This window comes from Nothobranchius furzeri, chromosome 9 (genome assembly GCF_043380555.1).
Source record: "Nothobranchius furzeri strain GRZ-AD chromosome 9, NfurGRZ-RIMD1, whole genome shotgun sequence".
In the NCBI taxonomy this organism is placed as follows: Eukaryota; Metazoa; Chordata; class Actinopteri; order Cyprinodontiformes; family Nothobranchiidae; genus Nothobranchius; species Nothobranchius furzeri.
The window spans coordinates 46,793,077-46,816,883 of NC_091749.1; the positions used below are offsets into that span (position 1 = coordinate 46,793,077).

At 41.8% G+C, this 23,807-nt stretch overlaps 1 protein-coding gene across 2 annotated transcripts; it reads left to right on the forward strand.

Moving 5' to 3' along the window:
* Window positions 1-3,325: 3,325 nt before the first annotated feature.
* cfap70 (cilia and flagella associated protein 70) lies at window positions 3,326-23,771 on the forward strand. Of its 2 annotated transcripts, none has more exons than XM_054732254.2 (26): window positions 3,326-3,518; window positions 3,711-3,897; window positions 6,155-6,250; window positions 6,398-6,483; window positions 8,123-8,314; window positions 8,499-8,681; window positions 8,813-8,907; window positions 9,608-9,680; window positions 9,760-9,897; window positions 10,067-10,219; window positions 10,374-10,457; window positions 10,588-10,679; window positions 10,806-10,863; window positions 11,080-11,262; window positions 11,394-11,525; window positions 11,609-11,734; window positions 12,012-12,145; window positions 12,608-12,723; window positions 16,315-16,473; window positions 16,651-16,787; window positions 16,965-17,117; window positions 17,689-17,850; window positions 21,970-22,059; window positions 22,332-22,433; window positions 22,729-22,776; window positions 23,522-23,771. In XM_054732254.2, exons 1-26 carry the CDS (start codon window positions 3,447-3,449, stop codon window positions 23,630-23,632), a joined length of 3,162 nt encoding a protein of 1,053 aa, XP_054588229.2. In that variant the 5' UTR covers window positions 3,326-3,446; the 3' UTR covers window positions 23,633-23,771. The 2 variants fall into 2 exon arrangements, with proteins under 2 accessions (XP_054588229.2, XP_054588230.2); XM_054732255.2 differs by having other exon boundaries at window positions 11,394-11,495.
* The last annotated feature ends 36 nt before the right edge of the window (window positions 23,772-23,807 follow it).

Sequence of the window (23,807 nt, forward strand, 5' to 3'; positions counted from 1 at the left end):
AAAAAAATTCACCCCCCCTCAGAGTTGTCATGAGTGTAAACTAGATCATTTAAACCAAAAACATGTTTTGGTACCAGGCTGTAAACATGTTTATTTCTGCTTTGAAATTGGTATTTTTAACATGGGAGTCAATGAGGATTTGCTCGCTTCTGACACCAGCCCCCAGCGGACGAGGGTGGAACTGCAATTTCTTTCATTTCCGCGTTTGCTTCAATTTTTCACCCGCATTGTGGGGGCTTGATATATACATACATACATACATACATACGTACATACATATTAATATATATATGCAGCTACTAATGAGAGCATTTTGCATTAACATTTTATGGTACTAGTGATAGTAATAATAATAACAATGACAATAACAAACAACAGCAAAATAATAATGACAATATCATAGTTTCCATAACCTCAGAGAACCTCATTTTCATATGCATTAATTATCATTTTTTTATACAGTGATGTAAATTTGTTTATTTGGACACTGTGTGTATTTCCTGCAGCCCATTCCACAGTTTCACACCACATACTGATACACAGAAACTCCTTTTAGTGGTTCTTACCCTAGGCATTTTAAAATTTTTAGTCCTCCGTAAATGATATCCCTCATCACTCTGGTTGAAGAGCTTTTGAATATTAGGTGGCAATAAGTGCTTACTAGCTTTAAACATGATTTGAGCTGTTTGATGATGAACCAATGTAGACAAGTAAATGACAAGAATAAATGTAGAATAAAATAAACATAAAAATGTTAAAATACAGGAACAGTGTCACACTTTAAAAGCCAAGAAACAGAGGTATGTTTTAAAAGTGACTTAAAAGCAGTCAAATCCGATGCATTTCTGACATCGACTGGCGGACTTCCATGGTTTTGACCTGAGGACTCTTACTGGTTTGTAGTGATGGATGTGCTTGGTCAAACAGGACGGTCCCGGTTTGTTTAACATTTTAAAAACAAAAGTCAATCATTTAAAATCAATCCAAAATTGAACTGGAAGCCAGTGGAAAGAGGCCAAAACAGGAACGATGTATTCCAATCTACCAAAGGGCAGTAGGGTCAATTTCTTTACTGACATTGTTGGGTGAAACTCCTGAAATCAGTGCGTCCTCGTTAACACAGTGCTGTTAAACGAACATGATGTGAGTTTTAATAATGTCCTCCATTTTTTTGTTAAAGAAGTGGAAACAAGGGCCATGATTTCTTTAGCCTAATTTATACATCACAGTAAGCTCTGAGAGGGAGAGACGCACACGCATTGACAGGGATTTTGCTCTCAGGATTGTTGCAAAGCAATTCCCCACCAAGACAACAGAGGGCATAGCGCTATTCTGAGGCAACCTGCCACTGTTACAGTCACGTATTTGGTCCACAATATTGCATTTACTATTGTGTTTACATTGTTTAAATGTATTTCAGAGACTTTTTAATACGGACAAATTTGTCCCTCATTCCCCTCTTCATGTGATCAGCACCTCTAAACTCACGTTTATCATCTTTTCTGACCCCAAATAAAACGCTTGCTGCATGTCTTTGTACTCCTTCAGTCACGGGTGATGAAACAGTTATTTTCAGAATTATTCCGCGGTGAGTTTTTCAATCTGTTCCGTGTCTGCCGCGAAATATCTATTTACTTTTTTACAGGGCAAAAACAGTGCTGCTGACAAATTTACAGAAAGCAGCGTCCTGACCAATAACAAGCCTGTTGTTTCCATCTCTTTCGACAGATAGTTAAAAATTTGGGCCATGTCTCCATCACCCTTTGCGAGCCAGTCTGAGGGCTCTTGTGTCGACGCATAATGGCGTTGCGTGTCTCCGTCCCGATGCAGACCGAGAAGTATAAATTAGGTTTTGGTCCGATCAATTCTGCTGCCTTCTCCAGCAACATTTCAGTCTTTACAACTAGTGCCACTAAGCTGGAACAGGTAGTGTCATGACTTGAAGCCCGGACCACACTGCGTTTTTCGGCTGTAACCTCACACTGTGAGGACTCTAGAGGGGTGGCACACAGTCTGAGATTTCAGTGAGCCAAACTGCACGATGTCTCGCTCTTGCAGGACATGCTAACATCACGAGCGCATTCCTCAAAAATCATAAGTCACCAAAAGCTGACAGATCCCTAGAACAACAATGTTGAAAAGAGATAGAAGCAGCACCCTTACCACTTATTTTAATAGACTTTGAACCCAAACTCCAAAAAGGAGTGGTAAAAGACATGATTCATGATGGAGATGAAGTTCACTGGACCTCAGTAGATAGTGTATTTTTTCTCCTAATAGACAGAATTAGCAAGAGAATAGATGGCACTTTCTTTTTTTCCTGCCAACAGTTTCAGCTCCTCACTGAGACCTTCTTCATTGGCTGTCATCTGCTGGATGGATGACGTGGCTTATGCGTGGTGTGCATCATATGGGAGTGGCGTGTGGAGTTGTCATGTCCACGAGCATTCCCACATTTGGCTGACAAGGAAACTCTGAAATCAGCCCTAACGAAGCATTACAGACAGGAGCTCCACGTGATGGTCTGCAGTCATAGGGAGAGAAAGCAACATATTTGATGGATAAAGGAATCCATAAACATCTGAGCACACAAGTGCATCTGGAGACTGTAATCCACGTTTTTATTGCCTCCAGATTGGACTGTTTTAAAGTGCCTAATGCTTGACTCGGCCAGGCTATGACTGCTCAGCTGCAAACTGTCCAAAATTCTGCTGCTGATGTGAGCACATCATGTTGTCTATTCTAAAAACAATGCTATATAAATAAGAGTGATTTGTACTTTTAAACAAATGCTGTATTTTGTATATTTTGTTTTCGTAATATCTATATAACATTAAATAGCTGTTTTTGTGTCGACTGCAACGGTTCACTGGATTTCCCCAAAAGCTTGGATGGGAATTTGTAATGACACTAAATAACCCCATAGATGTGTCTTTTGAGATCATTCTCGCTTCTTAAAGTCAGCAATTAATTGAATAAAATATTTTATTGTGCTTTGCATAATTAGATTATGACTAAAAGAAAATTGTGTAGCTAAACCATCGGAAACTATTTTGTTTGGATTGTTGTAATGCCAATAAATTGCCACCAGATGGCAAAAGACATCCAGCTGAAGCAGTGTCCAAGACATGCCGTTACATCTTCCTTTTGGCAAATTGTCTTCGTTCATCATAAAGCACTTGTTTGGGGCGGGGAGACATAAAATAGCAAACTGAACAAACAAAAAACAACAAACAAATCAAACTTAGTCCATGATGTGTATTTAAAAAGCTGGTTGGCAGAGATTCCCTGTTTGTTTTGATCCAACTGCCATTTTCCGAGGATCTTTGAACGCACCAGACCCGGTTGCCAGGGGAACCCTAATTGTGGTTAAACCATCGGTTAAACACGGTAACTGTACTGTAGAACATTAGCTCGCAAACGCTCTTTGATTACATAAAGTCACAATGGAGGCATTTGAAAATACGACAGAAACAAATCTGGATATACAAATAACGGTTCTATGTGGAAACAACTTGGTAAGCTCGTGAAAACATGCAATAAAGTAGTGACTTATCTAACGTTAGCCTATAGCACCTTTTAATCAGCAATAAATTCATATTAGAAACAAAAACGTACTTTTAATGTGGTATTTTTTCATTTTAAATAAACAGCTAGAGAGAAAATAGAGTTCTATCTACGGTTACCAGTTGCTTTATATATCTTCTCAGGAAGGAAAGAAGACAGAACATCTGCAGAGTTGGCTCCAGGTAACGATGGATGAAAAGATTCTGGGAAAGTCGGAGAAGAAGCAGATCGACATTTTGGAGCAACGTGTTGATTACAACTTCACCTGCAGCTTCAGTCCACCTAATGACACTCAGACTCTTAACAACATCGCCCAAAAGCCAGTCATATGTAAGCTCTGTGTGTGTGTGTGTGTGTGTGTGTGTGTGTGTGCCACCTACATCATAAAGTCATTTATAGTTTAATTCTGTATGTATAACGAGGCTTTTCTACGTCACACACAGACAACTTCTGCAAAAGTCACACTCAACTGATTTTGTCTACTTGACACTTCTGGAGTTACTAATCGTGTGCATAGAGAGGCCTGTGGTATTCGTGTTTCACCTGTTCTACACAAGGCCGGATTAACCATATGGGCAACTGGGCAATTGCCCAGGGCCCACAAACTCTAAAGGGCCCAGGGCACGAGCAAAATACTGTATCTGTAATCTCCCGCTTTATGAGGACTATGGTGACCATACGTCCCGTTTTCCCCGGACATGTCCACTTTTCACTCTCTGTCCGGGCGTCCGGACTGGGGGTTCTTGTATTGATGAAAATGTCCGGCTTTTCATCCAGGAGCAGGGATCGAATTATGGGGGAGCTGTACATCCTACACATCCAGGGGAGCCGGAAAAAAGTTTTCTACCTATATTACATCATTCATGGACTCTTCTGAGCAGAGAGCACAGAGTGCGCAACGCTCCAGGCTGCTGCATCTAGCGCACAGTCCATTTTCAAAGTGGCGCAACCAAAAACCTATAATTAGCACACGATCGTTCATGTGCGCACATGTTCTCTACTTTCTGTCTTATTTGTGCTTGAAGCGCTCTGCTACTGCGGAGCTCATCACCTGTATTGCGGTGATTTCACCTCACTCAGCATCGAAACACGCTCTCCGCTTTGCGGTCAGGGTTGCAACACATTCCCTTTGGTCTGCTCAGAAGTAACTGATGAGGTGAAAAAGTAAGAATGTAGGCAGCAGATTTTCTGGAGAGTTTAGAGGAGATGCAGGAAGATGAGAGACAGACAGGACAGGAAATAAAAACAAGAAAACAAAACAAAAAGTAAAATGTAGGTAGATTTATCTCCACTACATGTTTTTACCTGTATAAAACAATAAGTTACACACATGTAATACTTATACATCTGATACAATTCAGATCACCTTCAACACTCAGTCACACACCCAGGGCCGTTTCAAGACATTTTGGGGGCCAAGGTAAAATGACCCCCCCCCCCCCACACACACACACACACAGACCACCACCACCACCTCATAACTGGGCTCCCCAGAAGTCTCTGTGTAATTCATACCCTCTCCAGGAGTATTAGTTATACAGTGTTTGTAAAAGCCCCTCAGACATTACTGACATGTTCTAATATTATCAGATGAAAAACTAAATTATCAGACATGCTGTCTCAGCTACTTCTTTTCTAAACTTGCAAAAAGTAACAAAACCATTTGAAAGCCACTATTTGTGGATTCTCTGAAAGTTTCCATGGAGTGTGTGACACTTATTTTTTCATTGATCCTATCATCTAATCTCACAGCTGAAACAAGCATCCTTAATAATCTGTTCACAGGAAGCGTACCGATGCTGTAGTAAAACAAAAGGTATAATAATTTATTATTAACAAAACCTTGTTGCAGCACTAAAGCAGAAAAATGAGATTTTGCAGTAAATATGCTAAGTATTTATTGTTTTAGAGCCCTTTTATTGGCAGAATCTGATATTAATTTAGTTCTTACAAAAAATGGGTCCCAACGTGGTTTGTGTGGCGTTGCCATAGTGTGACGTCATAGGCACAGATCCCCTGTCCTCTTGTTTGGAAATGGAAATATGGTCACCCTATATTAAACAAACTGTCCACCCGAGCTTTTGCGCTGCACAGAGACGCTTCGCTGCCTATGACTTTGAACGTCAGTTGAGAGTCAGTCTCATGCAGACTGACCAATGAAGAGAGGGCCTCAAGTTAAGACCCTCTCCTCATTGGTCAGTCTACACAAGGTGGGTCAAAGGTTATCCAGAGTGGGTTATGTGATGTCAGGCATTCAAGTATTGAGTATATTTACTGCATATTACAGTAAAATATTCTGTATGTGACCATATTATAGTGATTCTTGGGTCGTGATGATGGGGCCCTTGGACATTGTTGCCCAGGGTACAACAAAGTGTTAATCTGGCCCTGGTTCTACATGATAAACAAGCATTGGTTACTTAAAACTTAAATTATTTCCATAAATAATAGCTTCACAGGTTTACTTCCTGATAAACAAAAACAAAAGGAAGCTTAGAGGTTTATCATGACACTGCTAAATGGTTGTTGCTAAAAAAAACAATAATAGTAATAATAATAATAATAATGTATTTTTTTTATTGACCAGTCACTGTGATGGAGGTGCTAACCGAGACCAAGAAAAGTGAGGCAACATTTTTGGCACTGGGCCAAGCTGTGGTTGACCTGCTGCCACTTCTACAAGGTACAGCTGTTCCCATGAGATCTGACCATTTTTTCTGCTGTGGTCAGCTTAAGTTAATCTTCCCAAAAAACAAATGTGTGCAACAAGGGATCAGAAATGGATTATTAAAGAGATTCTCTACTGAAATGATTTTCTGTTTGTCTTCAGGTCGGTGCAGCTTTTCCTCCACAGTGCCGGTCATTCCTGTCAACAGCCCGGGACTCAAGGAATCTCAGCAAGGCTTTGCTGTGAAGGTTAGTTAGAAGGACTTCTATAACAGAACATTCATGGTAGGTATAGAGGCCTCAATCAGAATCAAAAATAAATGTTTTGTTAATCTTAGAGTGAAGCTGCTCATGCTGTAACCTCACAGGAAAATGAAAATTAACAATGTAAACATGAGAGTCACATAATATATTTGACACGAGTGAGTCAGGGAAGTCAACACAATCATTGAACTTAAAGGGTGTAGAGTAGTTAAAGCACAGTTATATATATATATATATATATATATATATATATATATATATATATATACATGTCAAGCCAACTTTATTTATAAAGCACTTTAAAAACAGCCCTTACTGACCAAAGAGCTGAACATAAAAACATAAAAGCATAAAACAGAATAAAATACATAAATAATAATAAATAAGTTAAAAGCACACTATAATAAAACACTAAAATCAAAAAAGAAGTCCAAAACTACATACGGTGTTGAAAGCCAAGCTAAAAAGGTGGGTCTTTAAAGATGATTTTTAAGTTTTCTGTGAGGAGGCCTTTCTAATATGTGCCGGCAAAGAGTTCCATAGTCTGGTAGCAGCAACAGCGAAGGCCCTATCCCCTCTGAGCTTACGCTGTGTCCTTGGAACGTCCAGAAGCAACTGGTCAGATGACCTGAGCAACCGAGAGGAGGAGTGAATGTGCAGTAGCTCAGAGAGGTAGGGTGGGGCAAGACCGTTTAAAGACTTAAAAACAAATAAAAGAATTTTAAAATGAACTCTAAAATGGACAGGCAGCCATTGCAGTGAAGATAAAACAGGAGTGGTGGACTGGCCTATCTGGCATTCTGGCACTGTCCCAGTGGGCCGCTTAGCCAAGTGGGCTGCTTGCCCAGCTTGGGCCAACACGACTCCATAGTTGGTGATTTGCAGAACATTAGCTACATGGTAACCTGAAGTTAACAGAATTTTTCCAGGCGTTTTTAGCAAGAAAAACGCGGTAGAGCGATGACGTAGGAGTTGTTTTACCGCGTTAGCATGTAGCTAATGTCCCGCTGATCTCCGCCCGTGGAGACTGAGCTGATCTGGAAGGCCAGGGTTCCCGGTCACAGCGGTCTGGCCCTGCATGTAATTTAACAGTCCCAGTCCATATTAGATCTCACATTTGGCCTAGAGACGAGTCAGCGGGCAGCAACACCCCCCACCCCCACTGCTCTCCCAATGGGGAGGGCCGACATTTCGTAAAAATTCCAGGGCCAGATTTTGGTCCCAGTCCACCCCTGCTCCTCCCTGTACCAGTTAAAAGTCGAGCAGTGGCATTTTGCACCCGCTGAAGTCGAGACAGTGAGGACTGGCTCATACCATATATATATATATATATATATATATATATATATATATATATATATATATATATATATATATATATATATGTATATATATATATATATATATATATATATATATATATATATACATATTTATATATCTATCAGAAGCATCTGAGAGAAGAGTGTTCTATGACCAAGTTTGCATTCAAAACCTTGCTTGTTTACAGATTTGCTATAACAGCTTTAAAGTTTATACTTATATAAAAGTTTAAATGAGCTTAAAATCCCGTGAAATTATTTTAAATTAAAATGTGAATGTTCTTTATTATTTGATCACTCAGCAACCAACCCTGGATGTCTATGTCAGTGTTCTAAATCCCCTGCTGTCTGAGGCTGAACTTGCAGCCTCTAACCTTCTGAGGGTAACCGTGGAAACAGCCTATTCTGTCCCTGAGGCATGGGCATTGCCATCAGGCTCCGCCCCCAGCCCCTACACATACACCGCTGCCATAGAGGTCCCTCTGAGTGCAGAGGTGAGGTTTAAGATGAGTCCCCTCTTTGGAGCTCATTACCCACAAATCTTCTTGTTTGTTGTTGCAATCACAATAAAAGCTTTTAATTCTATTCTATTCTATTATTTGCTGCCCTCTGGGAATAAAAAATTCAAATCTGAAACTCTTCGTGTTAAAACTGTAATTCTTCTTTTGCGTGCAATAGAAAGATCAGGTGTTGATGTTCTGTGGAGGACAGCTGAAGGCGGGGGGACAGAGAGAGGTCAAGGGTCGCCAGAAGAAGAGACCACATCAGGCTGAGTTAGAACCACTGAACCACTTTTTCCCCGGAAGATTTTTTCTGCCAGAGCCCATCAAACAAGAGGACGGGGAGTTAACTGCTCTAGAGGTACTTTCTATCACTTTACTGATACCTTAGGTGGTTGTGGCAACATGCCAACATAGAGACTAATTATAGAAACGTACACCTGTTCCTTCTGAGGATTATAGAAACAGAATTATTTATGAATGTTCCTGCAGGATCGGCCTTTTCGTAAAGAGGCAGAAACGATGAAGGACAGGGTGAGCTGGGACACGGAGACGTGCTGCTTTCTGGATGCAGGAGCATCTTCCAGGTTAGCTGCACACACACTTCCTCCTCTGGTCGTCACATCCTCTGGTGTCTTTGATGAGTCTGCAAAGTGAAATCCAATCATCCGTCCCCTGAGAGGACACATGCACACATTTTTGTAACATTTTGACTTTAACATAGTTTATCAGCATTGCAAATTAAAGTTTAACATTCATTTATACTGAATTTTGTGCCTAGGTTTCTCTTAATAATAATAATGGATTGTATTTATTTATTACTTTTCTAGGCACTCAAAGCACTTCCATTATTATTATTCATGCACTCTCAAATTTGAGGCGAGGCTGCCATTTGCCCACTACCAACATAGACAAGTTGGGTGAAGTGTCTTGCCCAAAAAAACAACAGCAGAGTACTCTGGCGGGAGCTGGGATTGGTCCCGCAATCCTCTGATCATGAGTGAGTCCGCTCTACCTCCTGAGCTACTGCTGCCACCAAGATGTTACAAGAACTGTGGCAGAAAAGTTAAACAGTCTTTTTTTTTTCTCTTGTGCTGAAATCCCTTTTTAGTCTAAAACCATTCTTTGATCAGTGGAACGTAGCTCACAAAAAATAATTTATTTGAAAACGATCAGCTTCAAGGACTTGACTGATAATGATTTTAAAATCAAAAACCCTTTAAAGCGACAGAATGAATGAAGAAATGAGGATTAACTCTTAACACACACTGTTGACCATCATTTCAGGCTGCAACAGAAGATCACTGAGAGCAGACTGTTGCCTGTGGAGATTATGCGATCATCGGACCTACCGAAGAAGGTTTGAGTGTTTTTAGCCTCCCCTTGGTTCTGTTGTGTCAGCCGTCTCACCCAGTGCGTGTGTGTGTGTCTGTGTGTAGCTTAATGTTGAAAACCCGGAGGTCTCCTTCCACGGTTTGGCGTTTGTGGACCTGGGGCATCTGTTGGTTCCAGGAGTCAGGCGCATCAGAGGAGCGTACCATGTTGAGCCCTTCTCTGAGTCTGAGCTGTTCATCAAGGTCAAACGGGTTCACACATCCTTGTAAATTTAAGTTCAGTGACAAAATCTGCAGAATGTTTTCCCTTATTGTTTGCCAGGTCTTATCTAAATAAAACATGAGCTAAATGAACATTAAATGATTCATCTCTGTTAAAGTGTTGATCAGGCATTGCTCTGATCCCTCACAGTCCAAACAGACAGTCAGTGTGTTAAAGGAGCAGGCTAAGATTGCAGCCTTCCAGGCAAAAGCCCGCAGCATATTGGCTGCTGGATTCCAGAAACAAATACGGAGGAACCAAAATGATTCACCTAAAAGGACCAGAACGGCTGCAATAGTCAGGGTCAGTGGTTATTCTTCATATAAGAATCATGTCATCAGATCAAAGACCAAGGTCATACAGCTTGTTTGTGACCTTGTGTTTTTCAATAACTAACAATAAAAATGATTTTGTGGTAGAAGCTGGAGTCTAATATGATCAGTTGTTCATCCACCAGAAAGCTCTTAAGTTAAGGGCAGCTCAATCTGAAGATGTGTTAGAAATCCTGGCTGCTGCTGTACCAGTCACCGCAGAAGGAAATGTAAGCTCCCACTGAACAGCAACACAAACGCTGACACAAGACACCATAACAGCTAAAGTGTAATAACTACATGCAGCTGTAAAAGGAGCAGCCAGGATACGAGACTAAAACATACTTCTGTTTGAGGCAGACGTACACGGAGGCCAGAACCTATATTATTGTTGAAATAGTCTTGGAGAAACCGCTGGTACCAAAACCATCTCCAGAGGAGCTAGCCAGAAGGTATTGTGCTACAGAAATCTGTCTGTCTCTGTTTCTGATGTTATCCGGCGTTACCAGAACTGTGCTGATATGTTTGTGGAGATGAGAGGAAGTAGGGTAATGTTTTTGTGTTTCTATTTCCTGCAGGTTGCAGGCACTGATCCCACCCAGACCTCAGCCTCCAGGTCCTAGTGGAGCAGAACGAGTAAATAAACACAAACAGACTGGAATGTGCAATCAGGGAGAGCAGCTTTTTGATTTATCCACACATTTGTGTGTGTGTGTGTGTGTTTGTGTGTGTGTGTGTGTGTGTGTGTTTGTGTGTGTGTGTGTGTGTGTGTGCGTGTGTGTGTGTGTGCGCGCGCGTGCGTGTGTGTGTGTGTGTGTGTGTGTGTGCGCGCGCGTGCGTGTGTGTGTACAGGCAGTGCTAGACTTTCACCAACAGGTGGGCAACACGGTAGCTGCTGTTTCAGAGCAGTATCAGGAGATGTTTGGAGCAAATCCCAATCTGTCACACGGCCTTAGCCAAGAGCAAATGCTGGTGGAGCTGATGGGAGGCCTCAATCTCTCTGGGAGATATTTCCATTTCAAAGAGCAGATGAAGGTCAGAATAAAATCCTGCAGGGATCAACTAAGGATTTCTAAGGATGCTATAGCTTTAAAAATGTTATTTTACTCTGGTAATGGTTCCACCTCTATCAGAACGTATTAAATGTGTGTGATTTTGGTTTGCAGCATGCTGTGGTGGGGGTTGTACGTGACAAGATGCAGCAGGTGGATCCCATCACTAACCCTCAGGAGCTACAGACATTCACCAGCAGGCTCTACGTGGAGCTGGTGGGTGAGATGCATGCAGCTTTAAACAAGGTAACAAATAGAAGTTCCTGCATATGTTTTATTTTAAGGACATCTAATGTGTTTCTGTTTATGTTTACTCTTCTCTGCTACAGATTTATTCCAGTGACGTTGATGAGGACTGCAGTGAAATCTCCTTAGATTCTTCACAACTTAGACATTTTGCTAGAGAGGCACAGCTTTTTGGGAATTACCAGAAAGCAGCTAAGTACTACCAAGAGGTACAAAAAGAAAGAACTTGATGAACTTCTATTATTTCTAATGCTATTTTACTTAAAGATTAACTTAAATGAAATGTGCCCAGTAAAAGCAGACAATTATCAAAATGTTCCTGTATAGATGTTGTCACTGATTAGATGTTATAAATATCTGTGAGCTCACTGGACTTGGATCTTAGATGATTCTTAGACCATTTCACCATGTGTCTGGATCTGTTATCACTATGGCTTCTAAAGGAGCTAAAATTACTAATGAAATATGGATTTTGTTTATCTGTAGTTGGTAGTGAGGAACCCTGATGAACCCTTGTATATGTTTGAGTGGGGAAGCTTATACATGTTGAGCGGTGACCACATGAAGGCCAACGAGTGTTTCCATGAGGCTGTGTCCATCCAACAAGCACACCAGCCCAGGTTAGACATGCTCCATCTTCACCAGGGAGACCAAACCAACAAGGGCCAAAACTCCTGCAGACCACACAAATGTCATTGTTTTGATTGGGAAATGCAGAATTTGTTTAATGGTGGTTTAATTTTTTTTTAGCTCCTATTAATGAAAATCCGAACAGAAAATGTTAAAAGTGTCAATCTACATTAATAACCTTCTGGAAAAAACACATTCTACTTTAGTCCCAAAAATGTCGCCAAACCATGCTTTGGCCATGCCTGTTCTGCACTATAAACACAAATGATCTACACTGTGTTGCATTTGGCTTCTAGCTAGTCATGGATTATGTCTCATTAACATCACACCTTTTAATGATTTATCTGTACTTAAAGCTGAAGAGTTACTTTGCTATGGTGTAAATGAGAATCTGTATTAATCTGCATTGCCACCGGAACGCCCATCCACTGCATTTTCTCTTCTATGTCTAGTCTGATGATGTGTGGCGTTTTGGCCGTGATGTCTGAGCGTTACAAACATGCCCAGATCCTCCTGGAGCGAGCTACCAGCATAGACCCCCCCAGTGTGTCGGCCTGGACTCTTCTGGGTGAGATGAGGATCAAAGACTCCTCTTTGTTTATCCTTATTGCTGTTGCTAACACTCATGTCCAAACCAGAAATAATCTGTTGTTTTTTCAATGTGATAGAGGCTAAAGTAAAATATAATAATACTAATGAAGATGTGTGGTGTGCAGATGCAGGTGTGGCTGCATCCTGCAGCTCAGTGTTTCAGTCTGTAGGTTTGATATCAACCATCACATCATAAGTGACATCATGCTATGACAATTGTCCTCCATTTTCCTCAGTTGGTGAAGAACAGCTGAAAGTCCCACTAACTCACTAAGAACCTTTAAGTTTTCAAGCATCAGTTAAATCATTACAACTGACTTTCGTAGACCCCCCTCCCTGAGCTGCCACCTTACTGTGGTGGAGGGGTTTGAGTGTCCCAATGATCCTAGGAGCTAAGTGTTCTGAGGCTTTATGCCTTTGGTAGGGTCACCCATGGCAAACAGGTCCTAGGTGAGGGATCAGACAAAGAGCAGCCCATAGACTTCTTATGAAGAAAAATATACATGGTCACCACGGCCCTCCTGTGCGCGCGCGCACACACACACACACACACACACACACACACACACACACACACACACACACACACACACACACACACACACACACACACACACACACGCCATGACTAATTTAACTACACTGAACTGCTTTAGTAATAATTGAATCTCTTATTCTGGAGTAAAAGAAAGAAACAAGCTAAATCATCTGTGGCATCAAGGAGCATCTTCTGAGTTCAAACACAGGGATGGAGCACAATGTTTACACCTGAACAGTATCAGGATGTTTTAACTCACGGAGGCCTGCAGGTCTTCTGTTTTATGAGCAAAGCGCTGGGAATCCACTTGTTATGAGCGCTAAACGTTATTTTGCCGCAGGATTGCGGAGCGGTAGGGAAACACATTTCAAACACTGAACCGAGTCTGGCTACCGAACCGAGTGGAATTGTGATGACGTCACACCGGTGCGCAAAGGTGCGGGTTCCAACCCACAGGAGAGGAGGAAAGGAGGGAGAGAGGAGGTGAACAGCGAGTGGATCACGAGGACTGAACTGATGTTTTGGAGTAGAAGTGTACACCCACACCCCCACGGTTTAGATGCGGTGCTCATGCAGGTGTCTCTTTCTGTTCCGACGCTGCTACACGTAATATTTTTAATTTGTTAAGCCTATAATTTGTTTTTACTCAGTAACGGATATGATTTAAAATGTAGCGAATTACAATTCTTTTTTTAAAAACTTACTCGAGTAAAATTAAAAGTACAGCTTTTAAAAATGACTTAAAAAGTATAAATATACAAAAAAGCTACTAAATTACAGTAAAGTGAGTAAATGTAATTCGTTACGTTCCACCTCTGGAGTTGGAGTAGGCGTTTGACCACGTCCCATGGGGTCCCTGTGGGGTGTACTCCAGGAGTACGGGGTACCAGGGGCCCTCTGATACGGGCTGTTAGGTCCCTGTATGTCAGAGCTTGGTCTGCATTGCCGGCAGTAAGTCGGCTCGTTCCCAGTGAGATTTGTACTCCTCCAAGGCTGCCTTTTGTCACCGATTCTGTTCAAAACTTTTATGGACAGGATTTCTAGGCGCAGCCAAGATGTTGAGGGGATCCGTTTTGGTGGCCTAAGGATTGAGTCTCTGCTTTTTGCAGATGATGTGGTCCTGTTGGCTCCATCAGAATGTGATCTCCGACTCTCACTGGAGGCGTTTTTACACCTGTTCACCTAAGTTTTCTGATGATTTCCATTCATATATTTTACTTTTTATCTACCTCACAGTCTTTTCCTGTTGAAAGCAGAGAAGAAAATAAAATCTGTATTCCAAATCATTGCATTTTTTGTGTGGTAGAAGTATCGGTATTGGTAATCGGTATCGGCGAGTACTCAGATCCAAGTATCGGTATCGTATCGGTTTGGAAAAAAGTGGTATCACTGCATCCCTAATTCAAGTAATCAGAAACTTTGCCCTCAAGCAAACGAGCTTATAAACTGCTGCTTGTTTTGGAGCCGCTTGTTTTTAGGTGGGTTAGTTTCACCCTTGTTACGGCTCTGGGGAGAATTTCCCCCCTTAACGGAATCTTTTTGGACTGGTGTTTGTATTCCTCACTGCTCATTTTCAACAGGTGGTTATTGGTTATTGAAATAATTCAATAAAACAATATAACGCAATGCTGTGTGGACGGTCAGAAATACGTCTGTCTCTCTTGGGAATCCCAAAGTGAAGGACTTTGGATGTGCCAGACCCTGACAAGAGAACTTCGTTTATGACGCAATCGCACGTGTGCGCATGCGTGATTTTGCACAGCAGCGTCAGCGGTATGAATCGGAACGAAGACGCTGGCTGGCGGCTGAGTGGTCCAAATTCAGGCGTTGCGTGCGTGCCCTGCGTGCCTATGAGACGTCACAGCGCCGCGATGAAGACTGTCCAAATTCAAAAAGTGCTCAGAATGTGGTCTGGAATTCCGTTCTTCTTTTCCCTGATTTTGAGAACAGGTGCGGTGTAGTCTCCTCACCTCTAAATCCCGAGATGCAACTGCAGGACAGGCTGATTTGTTTCCCCGTGCCGGGAGCTCGCACTTCCGGCATTCTTCACACCATTTGTGATCGACTTTTACTGTAAAACTATGTAATGTAATATTGTCATGCTTGTGATGTTTTTTTATTTATATTTCATCCTAAAAACAGTAAAAAGTACAGTAAAACATTGTTGTTCACTGTTTTCCAGCAAGTTTATTTATCATTTTTGAAAGTAATGCAATCTCACCCAGTTTAACCATCTTTTACTTGAGGTTGTTTAGTCGTCCCGTTATGGACATGAAGTCCTGTGAATTTGGAAATATTTGTTCTTTATTTGCCTAAGTTATTAGGGAAAACATATTTCAGGGGAACAGAATTTCTCAGAACACCGGCGTACATCTGCTGTAGCTCTTCAAACAGTAACAAAACAAGGAAAACGTTTTAAACATGTGCGAGCTCCATTTCTGCAGCTTCTACTAGTGCGTTAGCAGTTGCTAGGTAACAGGAGGACAACTGCCAAAGTAGGGGCGGGACAATTATTTAAGGCTAGATCTAGATGCCTCCATGGTGAGTTTTTCTGGGCACATTCAACTGGGAGGAGACCCAAGGGAAGACCCAGGACACGCTGGAGGGACTAAGCTTTTCAGCTGGCCAGGGAATGCCTTGGCATTTCCCTGGAAGAGCTGGCCCAAGTGGCTGGAGAGAGGGAAGTCTGGGCCTCTTGACTTAGGCCCCTTACCCTGCAACCCAACTCCAGATAAGCGAAAGAAAATGGATGAATGGAATTTCGTAGAAAATTTAGTATTCTAATATTTAGCAGCAAGATGAGTGCTACATGAACACTCATAAAAGATCTCAGGTGTTTTTTTATGTTTTATTAAGGAGAAGGACACAGAGGAAGAGGTGGCTGACACTTGTTCTGGAACCAGCCACTAGGGAAAGCTTGTTTTGTCTTGGTCTCAACAGGTTCTACTGGGGTCTAGTTATAAGATGTCAATGAGCTGAAGCAGGAGTGAAACATGTCAAAAATGTTGTCATTTGACCTTTTTGGATCAGGTTTGCTCCACCAGAGACTAAATGAACCCTTTGTGGCTGAGAGGGCTTTTGCGGAGGCCAAACGGGTGCTCGAGGAAACAGAAGCCAACAACAAAACAGACAAAGAAGAAGAGACGAAAGACAGCAGCGAAAACATTAAGAGGGACAAGGCCCTGAAAGGTGAGAGGGAGACATCTGTCACAGCTCAGTCCCACACAGTTAAGGTGAGGTGCAGCATAAAAATGCTTTGTGAGGTCATTAATGTTTGTAAATACATGTCGTTTGCATTTTTCTTATCTTGTCCTCTCTGGAGACACAGGACCCACTTTTACCAACCTTGTTGTTTATTTGTGTCAGACTTTGAGTGTTTAGACACAGAAGAGCACCAAGAGTCTTCAGCAGAAGATGACAGCTCCATGTCGTCTCTATCTAAACTCTCTTGTAGCATTTATACACACACAGTCCAGTTCCTGCTGCAGAACGGAGCCTTTCAGGTACACACACTCAGCACACATGGCTGTAAACGACCACACACCCTTTAGATGTCAGTGAGAACACATTAGAATGACCTCATGAAGGATTATTGATGAATCTAGTTTTGGTTTAAACTCTCAGCTGTGGAACTGAATCAAATGAGAACCAGTCGTAGACATCTGGTTTACTGTTGACAGATGGCAGAACAAGTTCTGGCCCAGGAGCTGCTGTGTTCTGAAGGTGGTCACACTGGTTCCTACCTCTATAATCTGGCCCAGTTGCAGATGCTCAAAGGGGACACCTGCAAGGCTGCTACCACTCTGAAGAAGGCCACGCTTTATAGAGATCAGGTAAGGTCACATGATCTCAGTGCTTCTCTTCTCCCGAACACAAACCAGCATGTGTGCTGGGGTGTGATTGGCTGCTGCTCATATCCCTTCTTGTATCATGTGAAGCTCTCTGCAGCCTCCTGCTGGATGAAGCAGGTATTAATAACGTTTTTGTGGTTGCTTGAGAGTAAAAACAGAAACGAACCACATCATCATACCGTCCATCTATTAGCCATCCTCCCATCACACACATGATGGTTTCTAGTAGATATTTAGCCACAATAAAGAATGTTCTCACTGAAAAATTGTTGATATTTTTTGGAGATATACATTTGTGCAAACGTGTAAAATATGTCCAGTTCATAATAATTCTAGACCTTTTATATCTGATCAGTCACTGTTTCCTGCTGCTAAGCCTCCATTACTATTCTGTACGTCTATCTTCTAATCACAGTTCTAAAAGCACTTCCTTTATTCCAACATCAGGTTTACTGACAGTAGCACACAAATACTTTATTTTCCTTCGATTACATTTATGTTGTCTTTTATAATAATGTCCCAAAGTCACCTGACTGAGTCAACACTCCTACAGGACCCAGACACCTGGGCATTGAACGGCCACTGCCATTATCTGCAAGGTGTCTTTTCTGAAGCCCAGAAGAGTTATAAATGCAGCCTGATGTTTCCAGAACCCCCATCAGAATCTCACATAGTTCTTCTTCGTCTGGGATCCATCTATCTCCTGGAGAACAAGGTGATCTCTTGTATTGCATTTGCTGATGATTCATTAGATGGAATTTGACATTTAATTTCTGTCCTTTTCCTTATAAAACTTTAAAGTTCATTATTTAGAGGTGTTGCTCACTCCTCACCCCTGTCATGTGGGCCCAAGGGATTAACCATCAACTCTGCTCAATGGTCAACTTTCCTCACGGGGTTTATGTTTATTCATTTAGCAGACGCTTTTATCCAAAGCGAATTACAATTTATAACCTATAGGGCATGTTGTGATCTGTGGGGGAAACCGGAGTACCCGGAGGAAACCCACGCATGCATGGGGAGAACACGCAACTCCATGAAGAAAGGCCACAGCAGAGCCGAGTTTAGAACCTGCAACCTTCGTGCTGCGAGGCAACAGTGCTAACCACTGCGCCACCATGCAGCCCACATGAACCACCATGGGGTCACACCCATTAGGACAGTGGGAGGGTTAAACTGTTTAAACCTATAATCTCTGCAGCCACAAAGTGTGTGTGTGTGTGTGTGTGTGTGTGTGTGTGTGTGTGTGTGTGTGGTTTTACTAAAACATTAAAACAACTCTCATTACCTCACCTGGATACTGAAGATTCTCAGTCATCCAGGTCATGGTAATCCAAAAGGGTTCAAATGAAGGCAACTGGACTTCTTTGATTTCTTGAAGACGTTTAGCTTCTCATCTGAGCTTTATCAATTCTAACTGGAATATGGGAGAGTCAAGCTTATAAGCTGTAGCTGTCTATTGTTGCTTAACTAGCAGAAACTCACTCTGAAAACCCCTCCTCCCTACCCCCGAGGAGTTGTTAGCCTCAGTTGTGTGGGAATTGTTGATTAGATGCAGGAAGGTGTGAACCTATAGACTGAAACTGTTTGGGAATTAGATTCAGAGCTGCATTATAAGTGTTGGAAAGATGAAACATGAGTCCTCCCCTATTTAATGTAGGTTTTTCCTGTTTGACATAGGTTCCTTCCTCTCTCAAACCATCTAAAGAGGAGTAAAGGAAGCAATCAGGCCTCGTGGGATGGGGGGCGAAAGGGTAGGACCTATTATGGTTTGTAGCAATTGGTGAGGACTGGGGGGAGTCTGGTTGTGTCTGCAGAGGCGGGTCTTGGTGGTTCTAAACAGGTTGCGGTTGAGTGGCCATAGTGGCCTCTGGGATGGGTTGTTTTTATTTGGGAGGCATGTGGATGGGAGGTGTCGGTGTGGGGAGTTGGAAACTGTAGAGCATGTACTCCTGCATTGTGGGAGGTACTGTAAGTGTGGAGCAGAGATGGGTATTCTTTGGAGTTGACAGATGCCGAAGTGTCAGTGTTTAGCTTAGGCACGATATTGCTCCTTATAGTGCAGTGTGAGGGTGCTCATGGGTTTTCTGTGTGCGGTGGGGGTGTACAACAGTGGCGGCTGGCCACTAGAGGGCGATAGGGTGCCGCCCCCAGTTTTCCCCAGTGTTTTTAATTTTTATTTAAAAAAATAAATACATAAAATTAACAATAATCGTATATTCTAAGTTAATTGTGTGTTTTGTAACAAAAACAAATCATACATATATATCTATATCATTGGTGAGAAGCTCCCTGCCAAGCGGTGGAGGCGACAGAAAGATCGCCCAAACAGCAGTGAAGCAGCCAGCCAATTGCTGACAAGAAAATCAAACGCATAAGAATGGAAATGCATCCAATCAACGTCATCGATTCGGAAGCCTGAAGGGCGATAGAGCTACTGCCCAAGGCTGTTCGTTGGTGTTGGGTTGAGCTCGACTCGAGCAAGGTATTTATTTGGTGGTGACGCAGATGCAGTGATGGACAAGAGTGGGCCTACAACGAGCATCCGGATCTACCGGATCTCAGCAGCCACTGAATTCAGTTCGGTCTCTTCTCCAGTATCCGTTCGTGAGGAGAACAATGGTTGAAAAACTTAATGTCAAAGAGCTTGGACCAGATCAGCCCGAAGTAAAGATAAGCCAGCAGGACAAGGAGAAGGGTAAACTGTACACACGAGGCTTCTCCCGAAATTGGTACACCAGGAAGGCTTGGCTAACTGGATGCAATCACGCTAATGCTTTATTTTGCTTTCCGTGTTTGTTATTCAAAACGACTGGGACAGATAAGGCATTGATTGTGTCAGGAGTTACAGACATGAAACATTTTTCTGAGAAGGTGAAGAAACACGAGTCATCCCGGACACACATGGACAACACGGTGAAGCTAGCCATGCTAGGCCGAGCTAACGTTGCCATGCAGCTCGACGAGGGAAACGGAAGAAACGAAGGACGTTTGGCCAGGGAGAACAGCAGCTGGATGCAGAGGTAAGCTGTACATTACATTTCTGTGAACAAGACAATCAGAATCAGAAATCCTTGGTTGTCCCACAAACAGGGACATTTGTTTAATAACATGTACATTGTTTAATGTGCAATAACAGTAAAAACTCATTTCAATACATGTATTTACAGTCTATGATTTCAACACATACTTATTATACATATTTAATCATGTAAATGTGTATTTCATGTAAATTTGTACATACATCAATCTGATTCCATTTTACTTGTTACACTTCTGCTGCAGCAAACAAATTTCCCAGCTTTTGGGATGATAAAACATTTCTGATTCTCAATTAGATGTTTTTACTTCAAATGTAAAAACATCTAATTGAGAATTAGAAATGTTTTATTGTCCCAAAAACTGGGAAATATGACATTTGTAAGAGGATACTGATGACATTATTTCCTATGAAAGTGTTTCCTATGTACTTATCTGTTGTTTTTTATTTATCATATGACAGGTTTCTGACACCATCCTGAGCCATACAAATGAGCGATTCTCTTTTACCAAGCACCTCGTTGCTGCCACTCTGCTACAAAGTGACTTGTTTGTGCAACACACAGCGCAGTTCCCAGATGCAGCACTGGCGACCGCTGTAGAGGCCTACCCCATGCTGAACAAAGCTAAGCTCAGAACAGAGCTATCCCTCATCTATGAGAACCATGAGTTCAGGGCTTGCACTGGTGCACTGACTCTCTTCCAGTTTTTCATGGAGAACAATCTTCAAAGCACGTTCACAGAGACTGTCACTCTTTTAAAGATTCTTGTCACCACACCCATGACCACAGCCGAATCAGAGAGGTGCTTTTCTACTTTGAAGAGGATTAAGACTTTCCTGAGGAACACCATGACACAGGATGGGCTGAATGCTCTTGCCATGCTCTCCATGGAGAAAAAGCTTTTTACAAACATTCCTGACTTCAATAAAAAGGTCATCGAGAGCTTTGCCACTCAGAAGGACAGAAGGGCAACATTTCTGTACAAATGAGGTATCACACACACACACACACACACAAATGCATCCACTTGATCTTTGTATAAAGTTGACCTTGGCACAACACTCCAGAAATATTTAACAGTGTAAATTTCTGGCATTTTGTCTAAGTAGTGTTTACTACCATTACTGTAACAGTGACCTGCTCATAATTTTTCGTGTTCACTCAAATGTTGAAATTAAACAAAATGTTTTTGTTACTTGCCTCTTGCATTGCCTATTTACCATTTATGGTCATGTTATTTTATGTGCAATTTAATGCAGTATTTTTCAACCTTGGTCCACAAGGCAGCGTGCCAATAGTCAGACACACCTGGATTAATCAGTTTGTCCAATGATGTAAGACAGGAAATAAAAGAGCTGTGCTTAATTCAGGAAATAGTGGAGTTGTGCACAAAGCTCAGAAAGCACAAGATTGTTTAAAAATAAAAAATAGCACAGCCCCACCAAAAATATTTTTCACCAGCCGCCACTGGTGTACAACAGGCTGTGAGCTTGAATTCTGATGAGAGTGGAGTGTTGGGGCAGCAATATGCCTCTGGGGCATTCAGCCTGCCTTCCTTCAAAGGAGATTCCAGTCAGAACTGACAAAGCTCCTCGGATGAGAAGCGAAATGTCTTCAAGAAACCAAACAAGTTCAGTTGCCTTCATTCGAACCCCTTTGGACTCTCCTGGATCTTAAAAAAAAAGATCTATTATTTATGTAAATGTCTGTAAAAGAGTAAACATTTTAGTTATTCTGAAGCAAAGAAATGTTTCAATAAATTCTGCCTAACTAATTTTAATTTATAATTTCAGTTTGAGCTAGCCAAAGACATTTATCTGCAGGCTTGTGAGCGTTCTCCGTCATGCCTGACGTGGCTGGGCTTGGGTACAGCTTGTTACAGGGTAAGGGTTTGCTTATGAAATTATTATATACTTTTACTGAAATTTGAATTGATCTGGTTTTGTGTTGAACAAGTTTACTAATTAAATTTTATAGAAATCTAAATGAGATTATTGTCCTAGAAGCAGTTTACACTGCAGGTAAACACACATAATGAATTATCCTCGTGGCCGATGCTGAACTACCCGCTACAGTAGATCCATTAGTATCAGTCAGCGATGGTTAGGAACCGTGATGTTCTAATGACTTGTTTCTTGTTTGTGTTTTGGTCCAGCTGGAAGAGCTGCGTGGAGCTGAGGAAGCTTTGACTGCAGCCAACCATCTGGACACAGAGAACGCAGAGGTGTGTGCCTACCTGGCTCTGATCTGCCTCAGGGTGAGAAAACGCACAACCTCTCACACGGCTGCTTCTGCCTCTAAGGTTCATGCTGATTAGAATATGTTCTAGAACAGTCTGGGACCGACGCTTTCCCCCCTCATGGAAAAGGCTGCCCTTTTTGTCTAGAGAATACGGGACCTTTTAATCAAGCAATCTCGCTGTTTTCTGCAGTTTAAAGAGAAAAAAGCAAATTCATCTTAATGTAATGTTTGGGAGCAACAGAGCACCCCTCAGAAAAAAAAAAACCTTTTGTTCCTAAAACTATTAACCTGATTAAATCTTTTGTTCTCAGTCTGGACGACTCACGGAGGCTGAGCAGTTGTATAAATATGCAGTCAGGGTGAGTTTGTCTGGTGATTTTCATTTGTTGTTGTTTTTATAATCAAGGTGCGTCATAATGATGTAAAGGTAATTAAACTATTGTTAATCGTCATTCAAGTCAAATTATTATTTTTCAAGTTTCATAACAATAAAATGTTTTTACAACAATTGAGTAGAAACAACTTTTTTGCTCTTTGCAGCAGAAAATGTCTTAGCTTTTAAAGGCCTTTAGTGATGGGGTTTATTTATTTATCCAGTTATTCAAATTCAGTTCAAATTCAAAAAAACTTTAATCATCCCCGAGGGGCAATTGTCTCTGAATATTTTCACTAGAATGTGTCTTTTAAAGCATTTAAGTCTCAAAGAAGAAGCGTTACTACCTTCTCAGTGGCCTAGTGGTAGAGTGTCTGCCCTGAAACTGGTAGATCAGGGTTCAAATCCCTGTCGGGTCATACCAAAGAGCTTAAAAATGGGACCGAACGCCTCCCTGCTTGACACTCAGCTTTAAGGGGTTGGATGGGGGGTTAAACCACCAAATAGTTCCTGAACACAGCCGCAGCTGCAGCTCATCGCTCCCCACAGGCCTTGGTCAAATACAGAGATGTGATTTCACCAGGGCGTGATGATGACTTTGGGACTTTGACTTTCTTCTGTTCTCTTTTTTCCCAGACAACACATAAAGATGAGGGGTTGCTGAAGACTGTTGCACTTTCATTTAAGTTGAATGCGTCTAGTTTTACATCAGGATGTTTTTGTCTCCACAGTACAACCTTCAGGAATCGTCACTGCTCAGAGAGATGGATGAGCTGAAGGAGCAGCTGCGGTACTCTCCTCTGGTGTCGCGCTTCAACACAAGTGTTGCAACAGAAGTTTAGACCCAGAAAACATTCAGAGTTCATAGTCACATTGTATTGTTGGGTTTTACATTTTAACCCCACTAGTTCACATTCATACAGCAGGTATTGTTTACCATAAAGGTTCAATTCTGTTATTTATCAGTCTTATAAATAAACTCAGAGCAACACGAATGGTGTCAAATGTTTGTAAACA